The sequence below is a fragment of the Ovis canadensis genome, chromosome 24 (assembly GCF_042477335.2).
Source record: "Ovis canadensis isolate MfBH-ARS-UI-01 breed Bighorn chromosome 24, ARS-UI_OviCan_v2, whole genome shotgun sequence".
Classification (NCBI taxonomy): Eukaryota; Metazoa; Chordata; class Mammalia; order Artiodactyla; family Bovidae; genus Ovis; species Ovis canadensis.
The window spans coordinates 17,500,251-17,522,304 of NC_091268.1; the positions used below are offsets into that span (position 1 = coordinate 17,500,251).

Here is a 22,054-nt window from a genome sequence, read left to right on the forward strand (position 1 = left end):
TGACTTTCCCCCCAGTATATATCCTTAGTCAAAACAAAATAAAAAGAAGATGTTTAGAAAGAAAGTGAAAGAAAGAAAGTGAAAGTGAAGTCGTTCAGTCATGTCTAACTCTTTGCGATGCCATGGACTGTAGCCTACCAGGTTCCTCCATCCATGGGATTTTCCAGGCAAGAATACTGGAGTGGGTTGCCATTTCTTTTTCCAGGGGATCTTCCCAACCCAGGGATCAAATCCGGGTCTCCTGCATTGTAGGCAGATGCTTTACCATCTGAACCACCAGGGAAGTCCTAGAAAGAAATTACAAGAAGTTAAATTTCTTAACCTACTTATGTGTGCATGCCGTGTCTGACTCTTTTTGACCCTTTGGCGTGTAGCCCACCAGGCTCCTCTGTCCATGAGGTTTGCCAGCCAAATACTGCTGTGGGCTGCCATGCCCTTCTCCAGGGAATCTTCCCGAGTCTCCTATGTCTCCTGCGTTGGCAGGCAGGTTCTTCACCACGTGTGCCACCTGGAAAGCCCAGCCTACTTATGCTTGGCCCTTATTGGAGTAGACTTGCTGGAATCCCTGTAAAATAGTAAAGTACCTCCACTAACAGTATTAACAGATTTTTGTTATTGGAAAAAAACAAACAAACAGAAGTTTCATGATTTACTGACACCTTATGGGGATAAAGAAAGACACATCCTGCCTGTTTGTGATTTTTTGTTTCTTTGGTCCCAGAAATTATTTTGAGAATGTCTAGATTATCAGAATTATGGAAGAGCCAGTGCATTTAACAGTAAATCTGATGTAAAGACATCCTTGTAATCAGCTATACCCCAGTACAAAATAAAAAGTTTTGTTAAAGAAAAGAAAAAAAGAATGAGATAATATCATTTGTAGCAACATGGATGGACCCAGACATTATCATACTAAGTGAGGTAAGTCAGAGAAAGACAAACATCACATGATATCACTTATATGTGGGATCTAAGAAGAGAATGATACAAATGAACTTATTTATGAAACAGAAATAGGCTCACAGACATAGAAAACAAATTTATGGTTACAAAAGGGGGGAGGGATAAACTTGGAGTTTGGGATTAAAATATACATATTGCTATATATATAAAATAGACAACCAACAAAGACCTACTGTATAGCACAGGGAACTATACTTAATATCTTGTAATAGCCTATAATGGAGGCAAATCTGAAAAAGAACGTGTGTGTGTGTGTGCATGTGTATAAAACTGGGACTTTCCTGGTGGTCCAGTGATGAAGACTCTGAGCTTCCACTGCCAGGAGGTACAGGTTGGATCCCTGGTCAGGGAACTAAGATCCCACATGCCACACGGCTCGGCTGAAAGAGCAAACAAAAAACTGAGTCACTTTGGCTGCACGCCTGAAACTAATACAACATTGTAAATCAACTGTATTTCAATTGAAAAAACTTTAATAAAAAATAAGAATGAAGACATCCTGACACTCCTGATCATCAAACGTCCCTTAGAACTCACAGCCATTCAACGAGTCTTTTGTTGCTTTGTTGCTGTTGTTATTTTTGTGTATTTATTTTCGGTTGTGCTGGGTCTTCCTTGCTGTGTGGGTTTTTCTCTAGTTGTGCCGAGCAGGGCCTACTCTCCAGGTGTGGTGCTTGGGCTTCTCTTTGCAGTGGCTTCTCTTGTTGCGGATCAGGGGCTTTAGGGTCCTCAGACTCCAGTAGTTGTGGCTCCCGGGTTCTGAAGCACAGGCTCAGCAGTTGTAGTGCACAGGCTTAGCTGCTCTGCAGCATGTGGGATCCTCCCAGATCAGGGATCGAAGCTATGTCTCCTGCACTGGCATGCGGATTCGTCACCCCTGAGCCACCGGGGAAGCTCTCAATTACTCTTTTTGTGTTCACAAGTGTCTAGTCACCTATTCAGAATGATATTGAGGAGGTAAAAATAGATATGGGACCAGTACCATGTACAGACCTGCTTTCTTTTCTCCCTTTGGCTGCGGTACTCCTCGTTGCTCCTGGTGGGCTTTCTCTAGTTGCAGCCAGTGGAGGCTACTCTTTGTTGAGTTGCACGGACTTCTTGCAGTGACTCCTCTTGTTGAAGAGCATGGGCTCCAGGCGCACAGGCCTCAGTAGTTGAGGTACACGGTCTTAGTTGCCCTGCAGCATATGGGATCTTCCTGGATCAGGAATTGAACTCCTGTCACTTGCATTGGCAGGAGGATTTTTACTCACCGGACCACCAGGGAAGCCCCCAATCTGCCTTTCTAATGGTTTGCTAATGGGGATTCTAGAGGCAGGCCTGATCTTCACCTTTTCTCAACCCCCTATTTTATTTCACTTAAAGTGCTGTTTATTGTGGAGAAACGGATAGACAAGAACCACTCTTTATTATTATTTATTTGGCTGGGGCGGGTGTTAGTCGTGTCACACGGGGCATCTTCCTTTGCTGTGCACGGACTCTCTAGTTGTGTCTCTCAGACTCCAGAGTGAGCGTCAGAGCTCTCAGACTTCAGTAGTTCTGGTGACATGTGGGATCTTAGTTCTCCAACCAGGGATCAAACCCTTATCCCCTGCATTGCAGTGCAGATTCTTAACGACTGGGAAGTCCCAACAAGAACCATTCTTGACCGTCATTCCACACCTCTACATTTATCTCCCATGTAATTTGCCCCCTTTAAACTTTGGCTCTGAGTTCTCCATGTTTCACTACTCTGTCTTCAAGTTTGCCAATTCATTTTTTAGCTATGTCCATTTTCTTATGGCAGCCCACTCCAGTGTTCTTGCCTGGATAATCCCATGGGCTGAGGAGCCTGGTAGGCTGCAGTCCATGGGGTCGCTAGGAGTCAGACACGACTGAGCGACTTCACTTTCACTTTTCACTTTCATGCATTGGAGAAGGAAATGGCAACCCACTCCAGTGTTCTTGCCTGGAGAATCCCAGGGATGGGAGAGCCTGGTGGGCTGCCGTCTATGGGTCGCACAGAGTCGGACATGACTGAAGTGAATTAGCAGCATTTTCTTATTCAGGTGTTTGGCTAAACTGCTTTACTGCAGAAATATTTTAAATTTCCAGACACTCTTTCTTGTTGTCTGATTGCTTGGTTTTCTGTAGTATAATTCTTATTTAATGCTGATAAACACCTCTTCAGGCTTTCTGAGGAAACCAGTTAGAATTTTTCAAGCTGTCTGCTGTTCCGTGTAATATCTCAGTTTCCTCTGGAGTCAGTTCAGTTTATTTGAATAGATCCTTCCACTGCATGTACAAATTTTCTGTGAACATTTCTTCATTCTTGGTTGCTGTGCAAGTAAAAGGTTAACTGAACAGGTCTAGGGTGGTTAAACCCTGCATAGTCCAAAGAAATGGCTGGCCTTTTAACAGCTCTTAGGAAATAACATCCACCCCTTGGAGAGTCCTGCCTGAAAAGACTGTCTGTAGATCTGGGGTCCTGGGGCCTCTCCAGATAGTTGCTAATGATGTAATTTATGGTGGGGCCTTGGGTCAGACTGGATCAGCTGGACCTCTGAAGGGGCTGCAGTCAGAACTAAGGTCAGCCACGTGGGCACCCCATACCTTTGCGATGAAATCCCAATAGAAACTCCAGACACCAAAGCTTAGGTGAGTGCCCCTGGTTGACAGCACTTCATGAGTGGGAAAATTAAGCGGTGCCCACCCGACCTCTGTCCTCTGGAAGAAGACAGCTGAAAGCCTGTACCCGGTCTCTCCCAGACTCTCCTCTGCACCTTTGGCATGTGCTGATGTTATCTGTATCCATTCACTGTAAGGTACCACAATCAGGAGAGGAACAGCTTTTCTGAGTTCTGTGAATCCTCCTAAAAAATTATTGACTTTGCACCCACAAAGTGACTTTGGTGCCTGCAACACTGTCCACAAGGAGGGGAAGCAACCTGTAGGCTCTGTAGAGATAGGTGAAGCTCCTTGCCCAGCAACAAGCAGATAGGGAGGTTAAGAGCCCCCTAGATGGTCAAATCAGGCCAGCGTTTATTCTGTGGGTCCAGTGAAGGTCATCACTTTTAACAGCAGATAATATAGTGCCTGGCCCCAATCAGCACTCAGTGAGGACTTGGGACTGCGCTTTCACGAGAGTCCTGACGGTAGGCCAGGTCCTCGGTCCTTTCTAGAGGAAGGAGCGGCCAGTACAGAGGGCAGCAGCGGGCGGCCAGGCCCCCAGCGTGGCGAACCAGAGAGGGGTCGGCTGCTCGCACCGGTTCCCGGGCCATAGCAAGGTACGTCGTTGAGGACCAGTCCCAGTAACAAGCTCAAAGCCGGGCACTGTGACGTCCCAGGTACCCAAACAAACCTTGGACCAGCGAGGTCGTCGGGCTGGCGAGGGCGGCCAGGGTTCCCGCGGCTGCCTCTCCCCCAGGGGGCGCTCAGCGGGGCCCTGGAGCGGGCGGGAGCGGAGAGGGCGCCGGGCGGCCGGGGGCGAGGCCATGCGCCCGCACGGGGCGGCGCTGCTGCTGGCGCAGCTGCTGGCGCGGATCGAAATCGCCGAGCAGGGTGAGCTCGGGCGAGGGCTGCGGGCGCGAGCCGGGGTGAGGGGGCGGCTGGGGCGCGAGGAGGCAGGGGCGAGCTCACCTCGTCTCCTGCCCCCAGCCTTTCGGGACAAGGACCTGCTGCTTCCAGGTAAGGCGTGCAGGAGGCGCTTCCCCGCGGAGGGCTCGTGGGCCCGAGCGCGAAGGGCGCCTCAGCTTTCCCTCTCCCCACTCCAGGTTTTCAGAACTCGTCGATGCTCGCATGTAACTGATGGGCCCCGGGGGGCCGGGGACGGGCAGGACGGGGCGGGCGGCCTCGGGCCACGTGGGGCGGGTCCCCAGCGTTCGACGCTTCCTGGGTGGCAGGACCCCAGGACGCGCGGTTCCCCGGGGAGCCCCTTCCCTTCCCAGTGGGTGAGGGTGGACAGGATGAGCCTGGCTCCCGCAGCTCAGCCTGATGTCCGTCTGTCCATCCCAGGGCCTTGTGGCATCCAGGGCATCCATGTGCGCGTGGTGGGTGGAAATGAGGCCAAGCTTGGGCACTGGCCGTGGCAGGGCAGCCTGCGCTGGAATAAAGTCCACAGCTGCGGAGCGAGCCTGCTCAACCGCCGCTGGGCGCTCTCGGCTGCGCACTGCTTTGAAAAGTGAGTCTGGGGCAGGGGGCCCGCTAACCCCGCGTGCCGGGTCTGTGCCAGGACGCGCGCCCGTGTCCCACGTGGGCGCGGCCCTCGTGTGCTCCTGAGACCCAGGCTGGGCGGCAGCCCGTTCCACACCGGTGAGAGGCCCCCAGGGCGCTCCCGGAGGAAATTTCTTCGGGAACATTTGTGTGTCTTGTTCTCTTTCTTGCTTCGTTTGTCCCCAAATGGCACCTCCAGCCTCCACCTTTCTCACCTCACCTCCCAGCAGAGGTGTGCCCCCCGGGGAGGAATGAGCTGAGGTAAGTGCTGGACATGAGCCCGGCTGGTGGGGTCAGTGGTCCCGGAAGCTGTGTGGAGCCCAGCCTGTGTGACCCCCGTGAACCTGCTGGTCCCCTTAAGAGGAGGGCCCTGGAGGCGACAGGTGGTTGAGTGACTGGCCAGGTGAGCTGGCAGGGGAGGCACCCTCCTGCCCCAAGTCCCCAGATGTGGGACTTTGGCTGGGGCTCGGGGCTCTCCCCATTTCTACCCTGGCCTCTTTGTGGAAGGAGGACCTGTGTCCGGGATGAGCCGGGCAGCGGCCCCAGGCGTGCTGGGGTGGCCCACCCTCCCTCTGAAGACCCCTGAGGGCTCTCTCCTCCCTTGCCAGGAACAGTCAACCCTCCGAATGGTCAGTCCAGTTTGGGGAGCTGTCTGCCGCACCATCCGTTTGGAGCCTGCGGGCCTTCCTGCGTCGATATGGAGTCCAGGATATTATCACATTCCCCCACTTCGGGAAGAATTTTCAGCATGACATCGCCCTGGTCAAGCTCTCCTCCCCGGTTACCTTCAATAAGCACGTCCAGCCCGTCTGCGTCACCTCCTCCTCTTTGGAGTTCAAGAACCGGAATGACTGCTGGGTGACTGGCTGGGGGGACATCCGTGAGAGACAGAGTGAGGCTGGGGACAGATGGGCGGGGGAGGGCAGCGCTGCCCGCCAGGCCCTGTGCCGGCCCGCACAGCAGCTGCAGGGGCCCCGCCTTGGTCTGTGCCCACGCTGCCCTCGCTGTGTCCCCTCAGCAGTCGGCCCTCACCCCCTCCCCGCCCCCACTGCGGAACAGTGCCCTCTGCACCCACACTCAGCTCCCCCTCCCTTCCAGAGGCTTAGAGCCCGGAGCCAGGCACCGAGGCCCACCTGCCCAGACCTGCAGCCCCAGCCTGCAGGGGTGTGCGAGGTTTTGGGGTGCACTTATCAGAAAAGCACTGGGCTTTTTTTTGGAGATACAGTTCACAAAGCATAAAAAGCATCCTTTTAAAGTGTACAATTCAGGGACTTTCCTGGTGGTCCGGTGGTTAAGACTCTGCCCTTCCACTGCAGGGGGGCATGGGTTCAATCCCTGGCTGGGGAACTAAAATCCCACATACTATGTGGTATGACAAAAAAAAAGAATGTAAAATGCAGAGGGGTTTTGTTGTTGTTGTTGTTACTCAGAGTGGTGCAGATATCACCACTATCTAATTATGGAACATTTTCATCATCTCAAAATGAAATCCCAGGCTTATTAGCCATTACTCCTTATTCCTCGTTGTCCTTGGCCATAGTCCCTGGCAACTGCTAATCTGCTTTCTGTCTCTATGGATTTACCTACTCTGGTCACTTCATATGAACACGATCTACAACATATGGTCTTTGGGGCCTAGCTTCTCTCACTCAGCATAACATTTTCAATGTTCATTTTTGTTTTGGCATGTCAGTACTTCATTCCTTCTTTTTGAGTTATTTCTCATATTAACCATTTTAAAATATATAATTTGAGACTTCCCTGGTGGTTCAGGGGTTAAGATTTCATCTTCCAATGCAGGGGGTGTGGGTTCCATCCCTGGTCAGGACTAACTTCTTACATGTTGTTGTTCAGTTCTTTAGTCGAGTCCAACTTTGTAACCCCCATGGACTGCAGCATACAGAATGCCACATGCCTCGAGGCCAAAAAAAAAAAAAAAAACATAAAACAGAAGTGATGTTGTAACAAATTCAATAAAGAGTTTTTAAATGTCCACATCAAAAATAAATGCACTGGCATTTCAAACATGCACAGTACGTAACCATTGACTCTATCAAGTTCAAAAACATTTTCATCACGCCCAAAGGAAATCCCATAACCATTAAGCAATCACTCCCCATTACAGCCCTCCGTCCAGCCCTTAGCAACCACTACCAGCCTTTTGTCTCTATGGATTTATGTGTTCTGGGTATTTCAAGTAAATAGAATCATCCACTACGTCACCTTTCATGTTTGGCTTCTTTCACTTGGTATAAAGTTTTCAAGATTCATCCATGTTATAGTATGTATCAAAACTTCATTCTTTTTTACAGCTGAATGATATTCCATTGTATGGATGCACCACAATTTGTTTATTCATTCATCCACTGATGACTATGTCGTTCAATCTTTTGGGTATTTGTGTCAATAGTGAAGTCGCTCAGTCTTGTCCGACTCTTAGCGACTCCATGGACTGCAGCCTACCAGACTCCTCCATCCATGGGATTTTCCAGGCAAGAGTACTGGAGTGGGTTGCCATTGCCTTCTCCATCAATATTGTGTCGATATTAGTATACAAATCTGTGCTTGAATACCTCTTTTTGGTTGTTTTGTGAATGCATTTAGCAGTGCAATCCTGGATCACATGATAATTCTATTTTAACTTCTTGAGGAGCTGACAGTGTTCCATAGCAGCTGCTCCATTTTATAGTCCCATCAACAAGGAGAGTTATAATTTCTCTCCATTCTCCTCCACACGTATTATTTTCCAGGTTGTTGCTGTCTGGGGGGAGGGTGTCCTAGTGAGTGTGAAGTGGTGTCTCACTGTGGTTTTTTAAAACTAACAGTATTTATTTTTGGCCGTGCTGTGTCTTTGTTGGGGCGCAGGCTTTTTTCCTCCGCTTGTGGTGTGCAGACTTCTCATTGCAGTGGCTTCTTCAGTCACAGAGCTTGGGCTCTAGGGTGCAGGGGCGTCAGTAGTTGGCGGCTCCTGGGCTCTAGAGCACAGGCTCAGTAGTTGTGGCCCACCAGCTTAGTTGCTCCACAGCATGTGGGATCTTCCCAGGCTAGGGATGAAACCTACATCTGCTTTGGCAGGAGGATTCACACCACGGAGCCACCAGGGAGGCCCCCTCTCACTGTGGTGTTGATTTGCATTTCTCTAATGACCAGTGATGTTGAGCATCTTTTCATGTGCTAGTTGGCCATTTGTATGTCTTCCTTGGAGTAATGCCTATTTACATACCTTACCCTGGTGTGTTTTTGGCTTTTCTTTTGGCCACACTACATGACTTTTGGCATCTTAGGGATTCAGCCTGGATCTTCAACAATGAAAGCATGGAGTTGTAACCACTGGACCACCAGGGAATTCCCAACTCATTTTTCCAAAAATATTTATTTATTTATTTGGCTGATCCTGGTCTTAGTTACTGCACAAGGGATCGTCGATCTTCGCTGCAGCATGAGGGATTTTTTTTTTTTAGTTGCTGCATGTGGGAGCTAGTTCCCTGAGAAGGGATAGAACCTGGGCCTCCTGCATTGGAGCAGGGAGTCTTGGCCACTGGATCACCAGGGAAGACACCCAACCCATTTTTAAGTTGAGTTGCCTATGCAGTTGAGTTATAATAGTTCCTTATATATTCTGGATATTAGACTCTTTGTAGAGATGTGATCTGCAAATATTTGTTGCTATTTTGTGGGTTTCTTTTTTTTCTTTTTTCCCCTTTTTCTTTTTTTTTAAACTGGTTCCTGGGTCTCACTCCATAGATTTAATTGGTCTGGGATGCGGCATGGACTCTGGGGTATTTTAAAGCTTCCCAGGTGGTTGTAATATGTAGCTAGGGGTGAGACCAGCTGGTTTGTTGGGGTTTATGATGAGCAGAGGGCCAAGTGATGCCGGGAAGGAGGGTTATGATAATCTCCAGGAAACGGATAAAGAGCTAAAGATTTGAAAGTTGAAATGAAGACCTCGCCCAAGTTCTGTCGAACAGGTAGGCTTTAGTGTCTGAAAGCTGTGTTTTGAATCCTCTTACATAACTCTTCAAATTCCTCGAAATAGGGATCGTAAATTCCTTCCTCCCAGGTTGCTCCATGTTGTCAGTCCCTGGTGTTGATGCGGGAATAGCACTTCAGATGCAGGGCTGAGCCAAGACTCACGGACCACATCTCTTCACTTTCATGATAGTGTCAGTTGTTTAAAATATATTTAATTGTTTATCTTTGGCTGCACTGGGTCTTTGTTGCTGCTCATGGGCTTCCTCTCACTGCAGTGGCTTCTCTTACTGTGGAGCACGGGTTCCAGGGCAGGCAGCTTCAGTAGTTGCGGCCTGTGACCTCAGTAATTGCGGCTCACGGGCTCAGTAGTTGTAGCACGTGGGATCTTCGAGGACCAGGGATCGAACTTGTGTCCCCTGCATTGACAGGTGTATTCTTAGCCACTGAATCACCAGGGAAATTCATGATAGTGTCTGCTGATGCACAACATTTTTAATTTTGATGAAGTTCTGGTTGCTTTTTTCTTTTGCTGCTTTAACTTTTGATGTCATGTCTAAGAAATCATTTTCAAGTTCAAGGTCATGAGAGTGTACTCTCATGTTTTCTTGAAGAGTTTTAAGTTTCATTATAGTTTTAGCTGTTATATTGATATGTATGTCTTTGATTCATTTTGAGCTGATCTTTGTTTATGGTGTGAGATAAGGGGTCTGGCTTCATTTTTTGCATTTGGATATCTAGTTGTCTCAGCACCATTTGGTGAAGAGACTGTTCTCTACTCTACTGAAGTGTCTTGGCACCCTGGCCAAAAATCGGCTGGCCAAAGAAGAAAGGGTTTGGGTTTTTTTTTCTACACTCAAAATTTTATTCCACTGGTCTGTATTTCTTCTATCCATTTGCCAGGACCCCGTTGTCTGATGCATTCCAATTATGTTTTGAAATTGAGAAGTGTGTGTTCTCCAACTTTGTTCTACTTTTTAAAATATTGGTTTTGTTATTTGGGGGTCTCTTGATATTTTACATAAATTTTAGAATCAGCTTGTCAATTTCCACTCAAAAGACCTTTGAAATTTGGATAGAGGTTGCACTGAATCTGTAAATTGCTTTAGGAGAGTATTGTCATTGAAATAATATTAAGTCTCCAGTCCATTAACATGAGATACGTTTCCATTTATTTAGATCTTCTTGAAGGAAATGGCAACCCACTCCAGTATTCTTGCCTGGAGAATCCCATGGATGGAGGAGCCTGGTGGGCTACAGTCCATGGGGTCACAAAGAGTTGGACATGATTGAGTGACTTCACTTTCACTTAATATCTTTCAGCAATCTTGTGAGTGCCTCTTGTGTACGGATCTTTCATCTCCTCAATTAAATCTATTTCTAACTATCTTATTCTTATTGACGCTATTATATAAATGAATTTTCTTTTCTAATATTGTTTTGGAATTGTTCATTGGCAGTGTATAGAAATATAACTGATTTTTATGTCGATTTCATATCTGCAGATTTGCCAAGTTTATTAATTCTAGTCCTTTCTTGTGTATTCTTTATGATTTTCTGTATACAAGATCATGTCATCTGTGAATAAAGAGAGTTTCACTTCTTCCTTTCCAACTTGAATATGTTTTAATTTCTTTTTCTTACCTAATTTCTCTGACTAGAACTTCCAATAAAATGTTAAGTAGAAGTGGCAGAAAAAACTGGCATCTTTGTCTTAGGGGGAAAGCTTTCAGTCTTTCACAATTCTGTATGATATTAGCTGTGGATGCTTCACATATGATCATTCTCAGGTTAAGAAAGTTCTCTCTATGCTTAGTTTACTGATTGTCTTTATAATGAAAGTGTTGAATTTTCCTGCATCAATCGGGATAACCATGTCGATTTTTTCCTTTATTCTGTTACTATAGTATGCAGTATATTGATTGATTTTTTTTATACTGGACCTCCCCTTGCACTCTTCAGGTAAATCTCACTTGCTCATGGTGTTAGAATTCCTTTAATATGAAAGACAGGGAAGCCTGGCATGCTGTGGTCCAGGGGGCTGCAAAGAGTTGGACATAACTGAGCAACCAAACAACAATGCCACTGGACTCAGTTGGCTCGTATTTTGTTGAGGATTGTTGCATATATGTTGATCTGTAGTTTATTTTGTGAGATAGCTTATCTGGGCTTTGTTGTCACAGAATGAGTTAGGAAGTGTTCTTCAAAAAGGTCTGATGTTAATTTCTCTCTGTATTTAAAAATAATATATTTACTTGCTTGGCTCTGTGCAGTCTTAGTTGCAGCATGTGGGATCTTAGTTCGAACCCTCATCCTTTGCATTACAAGGCAGATTCTTAACCACTGGACCACCTGGGAAAACCCTCTTCCTGTGTTTGACAGGTGTCACCTTTTTAAGTTATCTGGCCCAGGACTTTTCCTCACTGGGAGATTTCTGACTACCGACTAAATCTCTTTACCTAGATTTTCTATTTCTTCTTGAATTTGTTTGGGTATTTTGTGTGTTTCTAGAAATTTGCTCACTTCTTCGAGGTTATCTAATTTGTTGGCATACAATTGTTCATAGTACTCACAGTCCTTAAATTTTCTTTAAGGTCAGTGATAGTGTCCCCAATTTCATTGTCAGATTTGTTGATCTTTCAAAGAACCAGTGCTGCACTCAATATGTCAGCAAATTTGGAAAACCCAGCAGTGGCCACAGGACTGGAAAAGGTCCGTTTTCATTCCAATCCCAAAGAAAGGTAATGCCAAAGAATGCTCAAACTACCACACAATTGCACTCATCTCACACGCTAGTAAAGTAATGCTCAAAATTCTCCAAGCTAGGCTTCAGCAATACATGAACTGTGAACTTCCAGATGTTCAAGCTGGTTTTAGAAAAGGCAGAGGAACCAGAGATCAAATTGCCAACATCCATTGGATCATGGAAAAAAGCAAGAGAGTTCCAGAAAAACATCTATTTCTGCTTTATTGACTATGCCAAAGCCTTTGACTGTGTGGATCACAATAAACTGTGGAAAATTCTGAGAGAGATGGGAATATCAGACCACCTGACCTGCCTCTTGAGAAATCTGTATGCAGGTCAGGAAGCAACAGTTAGAACTGGACATGGAACAACAGACTGGTTCCAAACAGGAAAAGGAGTGCGTCAAGGTTGTATATTGTCACCCTGCTTATTTGACTTCTATGCAGAGTACATCAGGAGAAATGCTGGGCTGGAGGAAGCACAAGCTGGAATCAAGATTGCTGGGAGAAATATCAATAATCTCAGATATGCAGATGACACCACCCTTATGGCAGAAGGTGAAGAAGAACTAAAGAGCCTCTTGATAAAAGTGAAAGAGAAGAGTAAAAAAGTTGGCTTAAAGCTCAACATTCAGAAAATGAAGATCATGGCATCTGGTCCCATCAGTTCATGGCAAATAGATGGGGAAACAGTGGAAACAGTGGCTGACTTTATTTTGGGGGGGCTCCAAAATCACTGCGGATGGTAATTGCAGCCATGAAATTAAAAGATGCTTGCTCCTTAGAAGGAAAGTTATGACCAACCTAGACAGCATATTAAAAAGCAGAGACATTAGTTTGTCAACAAAGGTCCGTCTAGTCAAGGCTATGGTTTTCCCAGTGGCCATGTATGGATGTGAGAGTTGGACTATAAAGAAAGCTGAGTGCAGAAGAATTGATGCTTTTGAACTGTGGTGTTGGAGAAGACTCTTGAGACTCCCATGGACTGCAAGGAGATCCAGCCAGTCCATCCTAAAGGAGGTCAGTCCTGAGTGTTCATTGGAAGGACTGATGTTGAAGCTGAAACTCCAATACTTTAGCCACCTGATGCGGAGAGCTGACTCATTTGAAAAGACCCTGATGCTAGGAAAAATTGAGGGCAGGAGGAGACGGGGACAACAAAGGTTGGATGGTTGGATGGCATCACCTACACAATGGACATGGGTTTGGGTGGACTCCGGGAGTTGGTGATAGACAGGGAGGCCTGGTGTGCTGCAGTTCATGGGGTCGCAGAGTCAGACACGACTGAGCAACTGAACTGAACTGAATTACTTTTTGATGTGTTGTGTTCTTATTTCCATTCATTTCACAGTGCTTTCTAATTTTCCTCATGATTTCTTCTTTGGTTAGGAGTATGTTGTTGAATTTCAATATGGTGAATTTTTCAGTTTTCCTTCTGTTCCTGAAGGAACAGAATTCTAGCCTCAATCAGCTGTTTTCTATGTGGTCAGTCTTTTCTACTTTATTCTAACTCATTTTGTGGTCTGACATCTATCTTGGAGAATGTTTTGTATCCACTTAAAAAAAAATGTGTTCTGCTCTTCTTTGAGGGGATTGTTCTGGTCTACTGACTATTCAAGACCTCTATTTTCTTAGTGGTCTTCTCTTTGATTGTTCTTTCCATTAATAAAAGTGGGACATTGAAGTCTCTGCTGTTATTCTAGAACTGTCTGTTCTCCCAGCAGTTACATCAATTTAGCGTCATGTAGTTTGGGGCTGTTATTAGATATGTAGATATTTATAGTTATTTTATCTTGAAGACTTGACACATTTATCAATATGTAATGTCCTTCTTTGACTCTTATGACATGTTTTGACTCAAAATCTATTTTGTCTAATATTAGTTCAGCAACCTCAGCTCTTTTTGGTTACTGTTTGCATGGAATCTCTTTTTCCAACCTTTCACCTTCAACCTATATTTGCACTTGGATGTAAAATTATTGTCTCGTAGATGGGATATGGCATCTCAGTCCAGTATTCTTGCCTGGAAAATCCCATGGACAGAGAAGCATGGCAGCCTACAGTCCCGGGGTCACAAAGAGTCAGACACGAGGGAATAACTTCTCACCTCAGAGACAGGATATAGTTGGATCCTTGTTTTTAATCCATTCTGCCAATCTCTGCCTTTTAATTGGTGTTTAATCCACTTACATTAAAATTAATTTGATAGGAAGAATTTACTGCTTTCTTGATTTTGTTGGTTTTCTATATTTTGTCAGATCTAGAAGATATAGATATTTTGTATCTATATCTTATATCTATCCCTATGCCTTATATCTTATTTCTTATTTCTTTTCTTGTTTAATTGATTTTTATTAGTATACTGTATTGATTTTCTTCTCATTTCCTGTTCTGTGTATTTTTTAGTTATTTTCTCAGCAGTTGCTCTGGAGATAAGTTAACAACTTAAACTTATAACAATCTATTTTGAATTAATACCAACTTAGGTTCAATAGCATACAAAAATTCTGTTCCTATACAATGCTATTCTTCTCCTTCAAGTTGTTATTGTCACAGTTTCCATCTTTATATATTGTGTAGTCATTAACAGAGGTTTATAATTATCCTTATGCATTTGTCTTTTAAATTGTATAGGGAAAAAAGTTATGAACCAAAATCATAATAATACTGGCTTTTCTATTCACCTGTGTAGTTACCTTCACCGTTGTTCTCTATTTCTTCCTATGGGGTTAAGTTTCTGTCTACTGTCCTTTCATTTCAGCCCGAAAGGGTCCCTTTTCCATTTCTTGAAGGGCAGGCCTACTATGATGAACAGTCTCAGCATTTGTGTGTCTGGGGTTGTCTTAATCTTGCCTGCATATCTTTGAAAGGTAGTTTTGCCTGGTGTTGAATGCTTGGTTGACTGTTTCCTTCTCTTAGCACTTTTCATATGTCATCTCACTGCCTCTTGGGCTCCAGGGTGTCTGGAAGGAATTTAGCTGTCAGTCTTGCCAAAGATCCCTTCTACTTGATGTGTGTCTTCTCTCTCCACGTTTTTTTAATAAGAGTCTCCCTTTGCCTTTTGATATTTTGATGAAGATGTATCTCTATGTGGATCTCCTTGTGTTTATCCTCCTTGGCGTTTGTCCATCTTCTTGAATGCGTAGACTCGCGTGCGTGCGTCCTCATTCCTGTCCTACTCTTTGTGATTCCGTGGACTGTAGCCCACCAGGCTCCTTTGTCCGTGGAATTTTCCAGGCAAGAGTACTGGAGTGGGTTGCCATTTTCTACTCCAAGGGATCTTCCCAGCCCAAGGATTGAACCCACATTCCCTGCACTGGCAGACAGATTCTTTATCACTGAGTCACATCTTTCATCAAATTTGGGAACTCTTCAGCCTGAATCATGCAGCTGTAGTATACTGATTACAAACAAACTCAGCAGCATCAGCCCCTCCCCACTGTGTAGCTTCAGCCAAGATCTCTCCCCACTGGTCCAGGCAGGGCCTGCCATCTGCATGCCACGAAGAGGGACACTAAATCTGGGGGAGGAGCTGTAACAGCCTCCCCATCCACTGGGTCCTTCTGTGGCCCACCGTGTGCTGGGTGCTGGGCTGGAGCAGAGGAGCCATGTCCTGGGGACTGTGGGTGTCCCAGGAAGTCCACTGCCCCACTTCTTACCCCGTTTCCCCAGACGGCAGAGGAGAGGCTAAGGTTGTTTCTTTCTCTCTCCCACCCTCAACCCCTGGCAGAGCTGCCGCCTCCCTATAATCTCCAGGAAGTGCAGGTCTCCATCATAAACAAATCCAGGTGTACCTACCTGTTCCAGCAGCCTTATTACCGCAGAAATGTCAGTCATGACATGATTTGTGCTGGCTCTGAGGATGGCGACGCCGACAGCTGCAAAGTGAGTGAGTAGGCCTGCCGCAGTGAGGGCCGCACCGCTCCTCCAAGTCTTGGTTCTGAGGGCAGCCCTCTCGACTCCCTGCCAGTCCATCCTCAGAGTGTGTTCATGAGACCACTGTAGACCTCACCTACCCAGCCTGTAAAACAGGCTTCCCGCTTCACATTCACTGTACCTTCTTGGATCCTTATGTGAAATCCAGAGGACAGACTCTGCGCTCCCAGTCTCTCCTTGGGCCCCTCCTGCGCCGCCCCCGGCCTTGCTCACCCACACTGCTTTCCAGGGTGACTCAGGCGGACCCTTGGTCTGCGAAAAGAATGGGCGGTGGATTCAGATTGGAATCGTGAGCTGGGGAGTGGGCTGTGGTAGGCGCAACCGGCCTGGCATCTACACCAATGTCAGTCATTACTTCGGCTGGATCCAGTTGCTGACGGCCCGCAGCACACCCAGGCCAGACCCCTCTCGGTTGCTGCTCCCCCTCGCTCTGCTCTGGACTCTCTTACTCCTGCAGATGGCCTGGGCACGCTTGAGCCCATGAGGATGCTGTGGTTACTGCAGCTCTGGGCACATTCACCAAGGGCTGGGGGCACCCTGGTGGCAGGACGGCCTGCTGGATCAGGCCTCGTCCCCTTCTGCCCCCTTTGCTAATAAAGTGTGTATATTCGAGTTGACACCCTGCAGCACATTCTGTGGCTCCGGGTGGCTTCCTGGACACCCTCATGGTCACCAGCGTCCTGTCCACCCCAAGACCACTGCTTAACTCCTTAATCATCATCCGCCCAGTCTGGATTGCAAACAACAGAACCCTCTCAGGTAGCTTAGTCTGAGAGGATGTTAGGAGCAGCAGGGTGGCTGGGGGCTTGGAGGGCTGGAGTGGGGGTGCTGTGGCAGAAATGCCCTCAGACTCCCCAGTGCTCATACTGCGTCCCCCACCACACAGATGCAGACACTCTGGTCTTACCACGGTCCCTAAAGGCTGACCTGGGACCAGGACAAGGGTGTGGATAGTTCATCTGGGAGGCAATGCCAAGAAGCCCCAGTGAAGGGCAGAGAAACTGAGGCAGAAGGGGCAGGAGCCAATGACATTTGACCCTTGGGGCAGCTGAGGCAGAGTCTGGCTGGGGCCTCCCCTGAGAGTTCACAGAGACACACCTCAGCATCGCCTGGGGGACAAAGACCCAGTGTGGCCACTTTTCTCCCGATTCCCTATGGTTGAGGGTTGTCCTGGGGGCATGGAGGCTCCAAGCTCCATCACCTGGCCTGGATGGAGGGGGCAGCATCAAGCATGTCTGCCCCACCCCCACTAGGCTCCCAGAACGCAGCCTCATTGTGGCCAACGGACAGGTCAGCAGGGTTGTCTGGGGCCCCTGGGAACTGCTCGGGCAGATGTGCGTTTTCATGGGACCCACAGGTGCTGTGAGCACAGAAGGTGCTAGAAGCTCTGGTCCGGCTAGGGCTGGTCACTGTGGAGAGGCAGGCGGAGGAGTCCGGGAGGGGTGTCCTCGTCACCCCTGCCTGCTCAAAAGCCACATTGGCTGTGACACCACGTTCATGCCCCTTAGCAGCCCCCAGAGCTGGAGCTTCCCCTTCCCCAACTACTGAGCCCACAGGCTGCAGTGAAGACCTGACTCAGCCAAATAAATAAATGTTTTTAATAAAATAAATAATTTTAAAAAATGATGAGGGGCTTCCTTGGTGGCCTGATGGAACGGAACTCGGCTGTCAATACAGCAGACGGGGGTACGATCCCTGTCCTGGAAAGATCCCACCTGCTGCAGAGCCACTAGGCCCATGCACCGCGACCACTGAGCCCGTGCTCCGTGACGAGAGAAGGCCAAGCAGCACGGCCAGAGAGCAGCCAGCCCCCGCTCACCACGGCTAGGGAAAGCCCACGCAGCAGCAAAGACCCGGCACAGTCAAAAATAAATACATTTTTTAAAAAATGATGAAACTGAGACCCAGAGAGGTGACAGAATCCTTCAAGTCACCTAGCTCACAATGGCCCGTGTCGACCTCAGGCTGTGTGGTGTGCGTGACTCAGAGGGGCCAGCAGGTGCCTGGTGCCTGGTGTCTTCCACGTCTCCTAGGTGGGACTCACCTGCTTTGAGATTTCCACCCTCCGCCATCTGCCCTTCGGAGCAGTGAAAACCTGAGGGCATCCTTGCTCATCTCCCCCAAAGGCCCTCCGGGCTGACCCCACACAGAACGCTCACTGCCTGGTGTCCCGTGTGTTACTGGAGGACCGCATGATTCAATGCCTGCGAAGTGCTTGGCCCCAGACCAGCCGCCCTGCGACACTGCCCCGCAGGCCTGCCTGGCGGGGTGTTACGGCCGCTCCTCCAGCAGTAGGCCGAGTAACCTCTGGTGGCCTAGTGCCTGCGTGACAGTCTTGTCCACAGAAATACCGTCAAGCCCGGCCAGGCGCACGTCCCCCAGCCCAGCCTGGTGCCACAACGCACCCCTCCCTGTGGCCCGGCTCGCCCCACACCATTGTTCCTCCTTGCATGACTCTGGTTGTTGGGGTCGGCATCAGGTGGGCTCAGGCTGCAGCCCTCCCAGAGGGCCCGGGTTGTGCTGGGACATCAGTGGGAAGACACCTGGGTCCCAGGCAGGCCACCCCCCACCACCTCATTTGCTGCCAGGTCTGCAGGGTGCCTGGGGGTCTGGCCAAGAGCAGGGTTGGGCACTCATCAGAGACGAGTCCTGTGCTGCAGGCGGCAGGCTGGGTGCCACCATCCTGAAACACACTGGCAGGGCAGCCGGCTCGGGGGCACCTCCCCTCCACCTTTGTTGAATGTAATTTTGTTTTCATCTTTGGCACTTAAAGACTTTGGTGGTAAGCAGCAGGATCCCTTAGAACCAGCACGAGTGAAGGAGAGTTGGTTTAGAAGGATACAGGGCAGCCCTCCAAGCACAAGGATGGCTGGAATGAGGAGCTCCAACTCTACAGGGCACTCTTCCTCAGTCCAGAAGATTCCAGGCTCTCAGGCCGGCGGAGAGTCCTTGCCTGTGGCCGCAGTCGTGGCGTCCCCTGCCCGGGTCCCAGTGGTCATCCTGCAGGGTGAAAATCTCAGGGAAGGATTCTGATTGGCTGGTCTGGGGTCACATGTCGCCTCTTGACCCATCACTGTTACCTGGGGGCCATGGTGGGATGCTGGCCCCGGCTGGGTCATTTGCCCACACCTGAGAGTTGGGGCAGGTCCGGCAGCAGAGAAAGCTGGGGCTGACTCAGCTGTGGCCCCAGGAGGGCGGTGAGACGGGCAAGTAGGTGACACTTGTCCGGGGGCCGTTTGTGCAGGGTGACTCCGGGGTGGGCCTGAGGGCATGTGGGCCAGCAGGGGCCTGTGCCTCAGTTTCTCAATCTGAGACAGGGGGCTGGGTTGGGGTGAACCCCTGGGAAGGGGTTCCCTTCCTACTCCCCTCAGGTTTGATCGCCCGTTAGTCAACCAGTTCCAGATCCTCCCACCATAAGCCAGTTCCTCGGTGGGAATTTGTTTCAAGGTCCTTGCCCTCAAGTGTCCTCCAGGCCTCCAAATTGCAACAGGTAGAGGCCCCCGCAGCTCCCTCACTGGACTGGGCATTCAGCCTTCCAGTGAACCCCCTCTCAAGGTATGGCCCAAGTCCCCGGAGACAGCTGTGTGTCCCCAGGGTCCTGGGTCACCCTCCGTCCCACCAGCCTCTCCAGCTACCCCAGCTCTGCCCAGTTGGCTCCACTGCAGCCAAGGCCTCCAGTGGCGGCTGGATCCAGGGCAACCAAGGTCAGCACCTCAGGGAGGGCACTGCTTTTATTCTCCTGGCCCTTCTAGAGCGTTTCCATCAGCCGGGCATGGTTCCAGGCTCTGCGAGGGCTAACATGGTTAATTGTTGCAACCACCCGGGGGGTGGGTTTTACAGAAGAGGAAACTCTCCCAAGGTTTCGAGGGTGGGAGGGATGATGTTCCACCAGGCTCCTCCGTCCATGGGATTTTCCAGGCAAGAGTACTGGAGTGGGGTGCCATTGCCTTCTCCGTATCTCTTTCTATAAGGACACTAATAAGTCCAGCCTATGACTTCATTTAATTACTTCTGGAGTCATTGGGGTTAAAGATTCAAAGTATAAATTTTGGAAAGTTCACAAATGTTCTTCCTAGGTGGCTCAGTGGTAAAGAACCCACCTGTCATGAAGCTCCGGAGGCTGGAGCGTGGGCTTGAGCCTGGTCCCGGAACGTGGACAGTGGAAGTCAGGCCCGAGGCCACCCTCCCTCGCTTTGTGTGGAAGGGCTGGGGCTGGTTCACCCCTAGGTCCTCTCGTTCGTCCCCTTCACCCTCGCCACCCCCTACACCTACTGGCCCGTTCCACTTACTCCCAAGCACTCAGTGCCCACTCTGTGCTGGCACCGCTCTTGCCAGTGGGGACTGGATATTTGGGCATGTGCTCAGCCTCTCAGTCGTGTCCGACTCTTCGAGATCCCGTGGACTGTAACCCACCAGGCTCCTCTGTCCCTGGGATTCTCCAGGCAAAAATACTGGAGTGGGTTACTGTTTCCTCCATCAGGGGATCTTCCTGACCCAGGGATGGAACCTGTGTCTCCTGCGTCTCCTTCATGACAGGTGGGTTCTTTACCACTGAGCCACCTAGGAAGAACATCTGTGAACTTTCCAAAATTTATACTTTGAATTTTTAACCCCAATGACTCCAGAAGTAATTAAATGAAGTCATAGGCTGGACTTATTAGTGTCCTTATAGAAAGAGATACGGAGAAGGCAATGGCACCCCACTCCAGTACTCTTGCCTGGAAAATGCCATGGACGGAGGAGCCTGGTGGGCTGCCGTCCATGGGAGTTGCTAACAGTCGGACACAACTGAGCGACTTCACTTCCACTTTTCATTTCCATGCATTGGAGAAGGAAATGGCAACCGACTCCAGTGTTCTTGCCTGGAGAATCCCAGGGACGGGGGAGCCTGGTGGGCTGCCGTCTATGGGGTCACACAGAGTTGGACACGACTGAAGCGACTTAGCAGCAGCAGCAGCAGCAGCAGCAGAAATGGTCCAGTGGCTAGGACTCTGAGCTCCCAATGCAGGGGGCCCAGGTTCGACCCCTGGTCAGGGAAAAGGTTCGACCCCTGGTCAGGGAAATAGATCCCACATGCCACAACTAAGACCTGGTACAGCCAATAAATAAATAAATAATTTTTTTAAAAAAGAGAGAGAGAGAGACACACCAGGGGACTTCCCTGGCAGTACAGTGGTTAGGACTCCATGCTTCCACTGCTGGGGGCCTGGGTTCAATCCTTGGTCAGGGGACTAAGATCCTGCACGCCACACAGCACAACCAGAAAAGAAAAAAAGACAGCAGCACCTTCCCCCACTACCCCTCATGCCCAGCAGACACAAAGAGAAGGCTATGTGATCATTCAGTGAGATGGCAGGGCAGCCCACTACAAGCCAAGAGAAGAGGCTCCCATCTGGCCAGTTCCTTGTTCTTGGACGTCCAGCCTCCAGAATGGAACTTAAGCCCCTAGTCTGTGGGCTCAGACGGTAAAGAATCTACCTGCCATGCAGGAGACCCGGGTTCGACCCCTGGATTGGGAAGATCCCCTGGAGAAGGCAGTGGCAAACCACTCCAGTATTCTTGCCTGGAGCATTCCGTGGACAGACCATGGGGTCGCAAAGAGTTGGACACGACTGAGCGACCAACACTGTGGTGTTCGGTCCTGGCAGCCTGAGCTAAGACAGGGACAAAGACCCAGACCCTGCCTCACGGAGGGGAGACAAACAGGTACGAATCAGATCTCCCCTGTCACACATCACCTCCTTCTGGGACACGGACAAGGAGGGGGTGTGCTGGACAGGAAGGCCCCCAGGAGGGGGAACCAAGTGGATGGCAGCTGGAGGGGGTCACTGACTTGGTAAAAGGAGGTTCTGGAGCCTTTCTGGGAGGTGGGAGCAGTCCAGGCCCCCACCCCACCCCATCCCGTGTACCCCACCGCCGCACTCCACCCTTGCCTGGCTGGACTCAGGCTCCCAGCCCCAGTTCCGTGCACCCTGGCCCAAGCCAGGCTTCCTTCGAGAAACTCCAGTGTCCCTTTCCTGCCGCAACAAAAGCACTGCTCAAAGCATCTTTGTTCAAGGCTGGACTGAAGAAGCCGCAACCCCGCCCTGACCTCCTTAATTACCTCCTGCCCCCCACCCCTCTCCTGGCTCTTTAAGCCCCCAGATCCTCCCCCAGCCCAGTTAGCAGGGAGGACACCAGCTGCAAGGGTGAGAAAAGAATGCAGGGTCTGCGGAGAACAGGGTTGGGGGGCACCTATCAGGGAAATACA

At 49.3% G+C, this 22,054-nt stretch overlaps 1 protein-coding gene across 4 annotated transcripts; it reads left to right on the forward strand.

The window, feature by feature from the left end:
• The first annotated feature begins 4,120 nt into the window (after positions 1-4,120).
• LOC138428701 (testisin-like) lies at positions 4,121-7,371 on the forward strand. Of its 4 annotated transcripts, none has more exons than XM_069569481.1 (5): positions 4,121-4,229; positions 4,600-4,629; positions 4,716-4,742; positions 4,957-5,122; positions 5,763-7,162. In XM_069569481.1, exons 3-5 carry the CDS (start codon positions 4,733-4,735, stop codon positions 6,391-6,393), a joined length of 807 nt encoding a protein of 268 aa, XP_069425582.1. In that variant the 5' UTR covers positions 4,121-4,229; positions 4,600-4,629; positions 4,716-4,732; the 3' UTR covers positions 6,394-7,162. The 4 variants fall into 4 exon arrangements, with proteins under 4 accessions (XP_069425582.1, XP_069425581.1, XP_069425583.1 ...); XM_069569480.1 differs by lacking the exon at positions 4,121-4,229 and adding an exon at positions 4,426-4,503 and having other exon boundaries at positions 5,763-7,371; XM_069569482.1 differs by lacking the exon at positions 4,121-4,229 and adding an exon at positions 4,426-4,503 and having other exon boundaries at positions 5,354-7,162.
• The last annotated feature ends 14,683 nt before the right edge of the window (positions 7,372-22,054 follow it).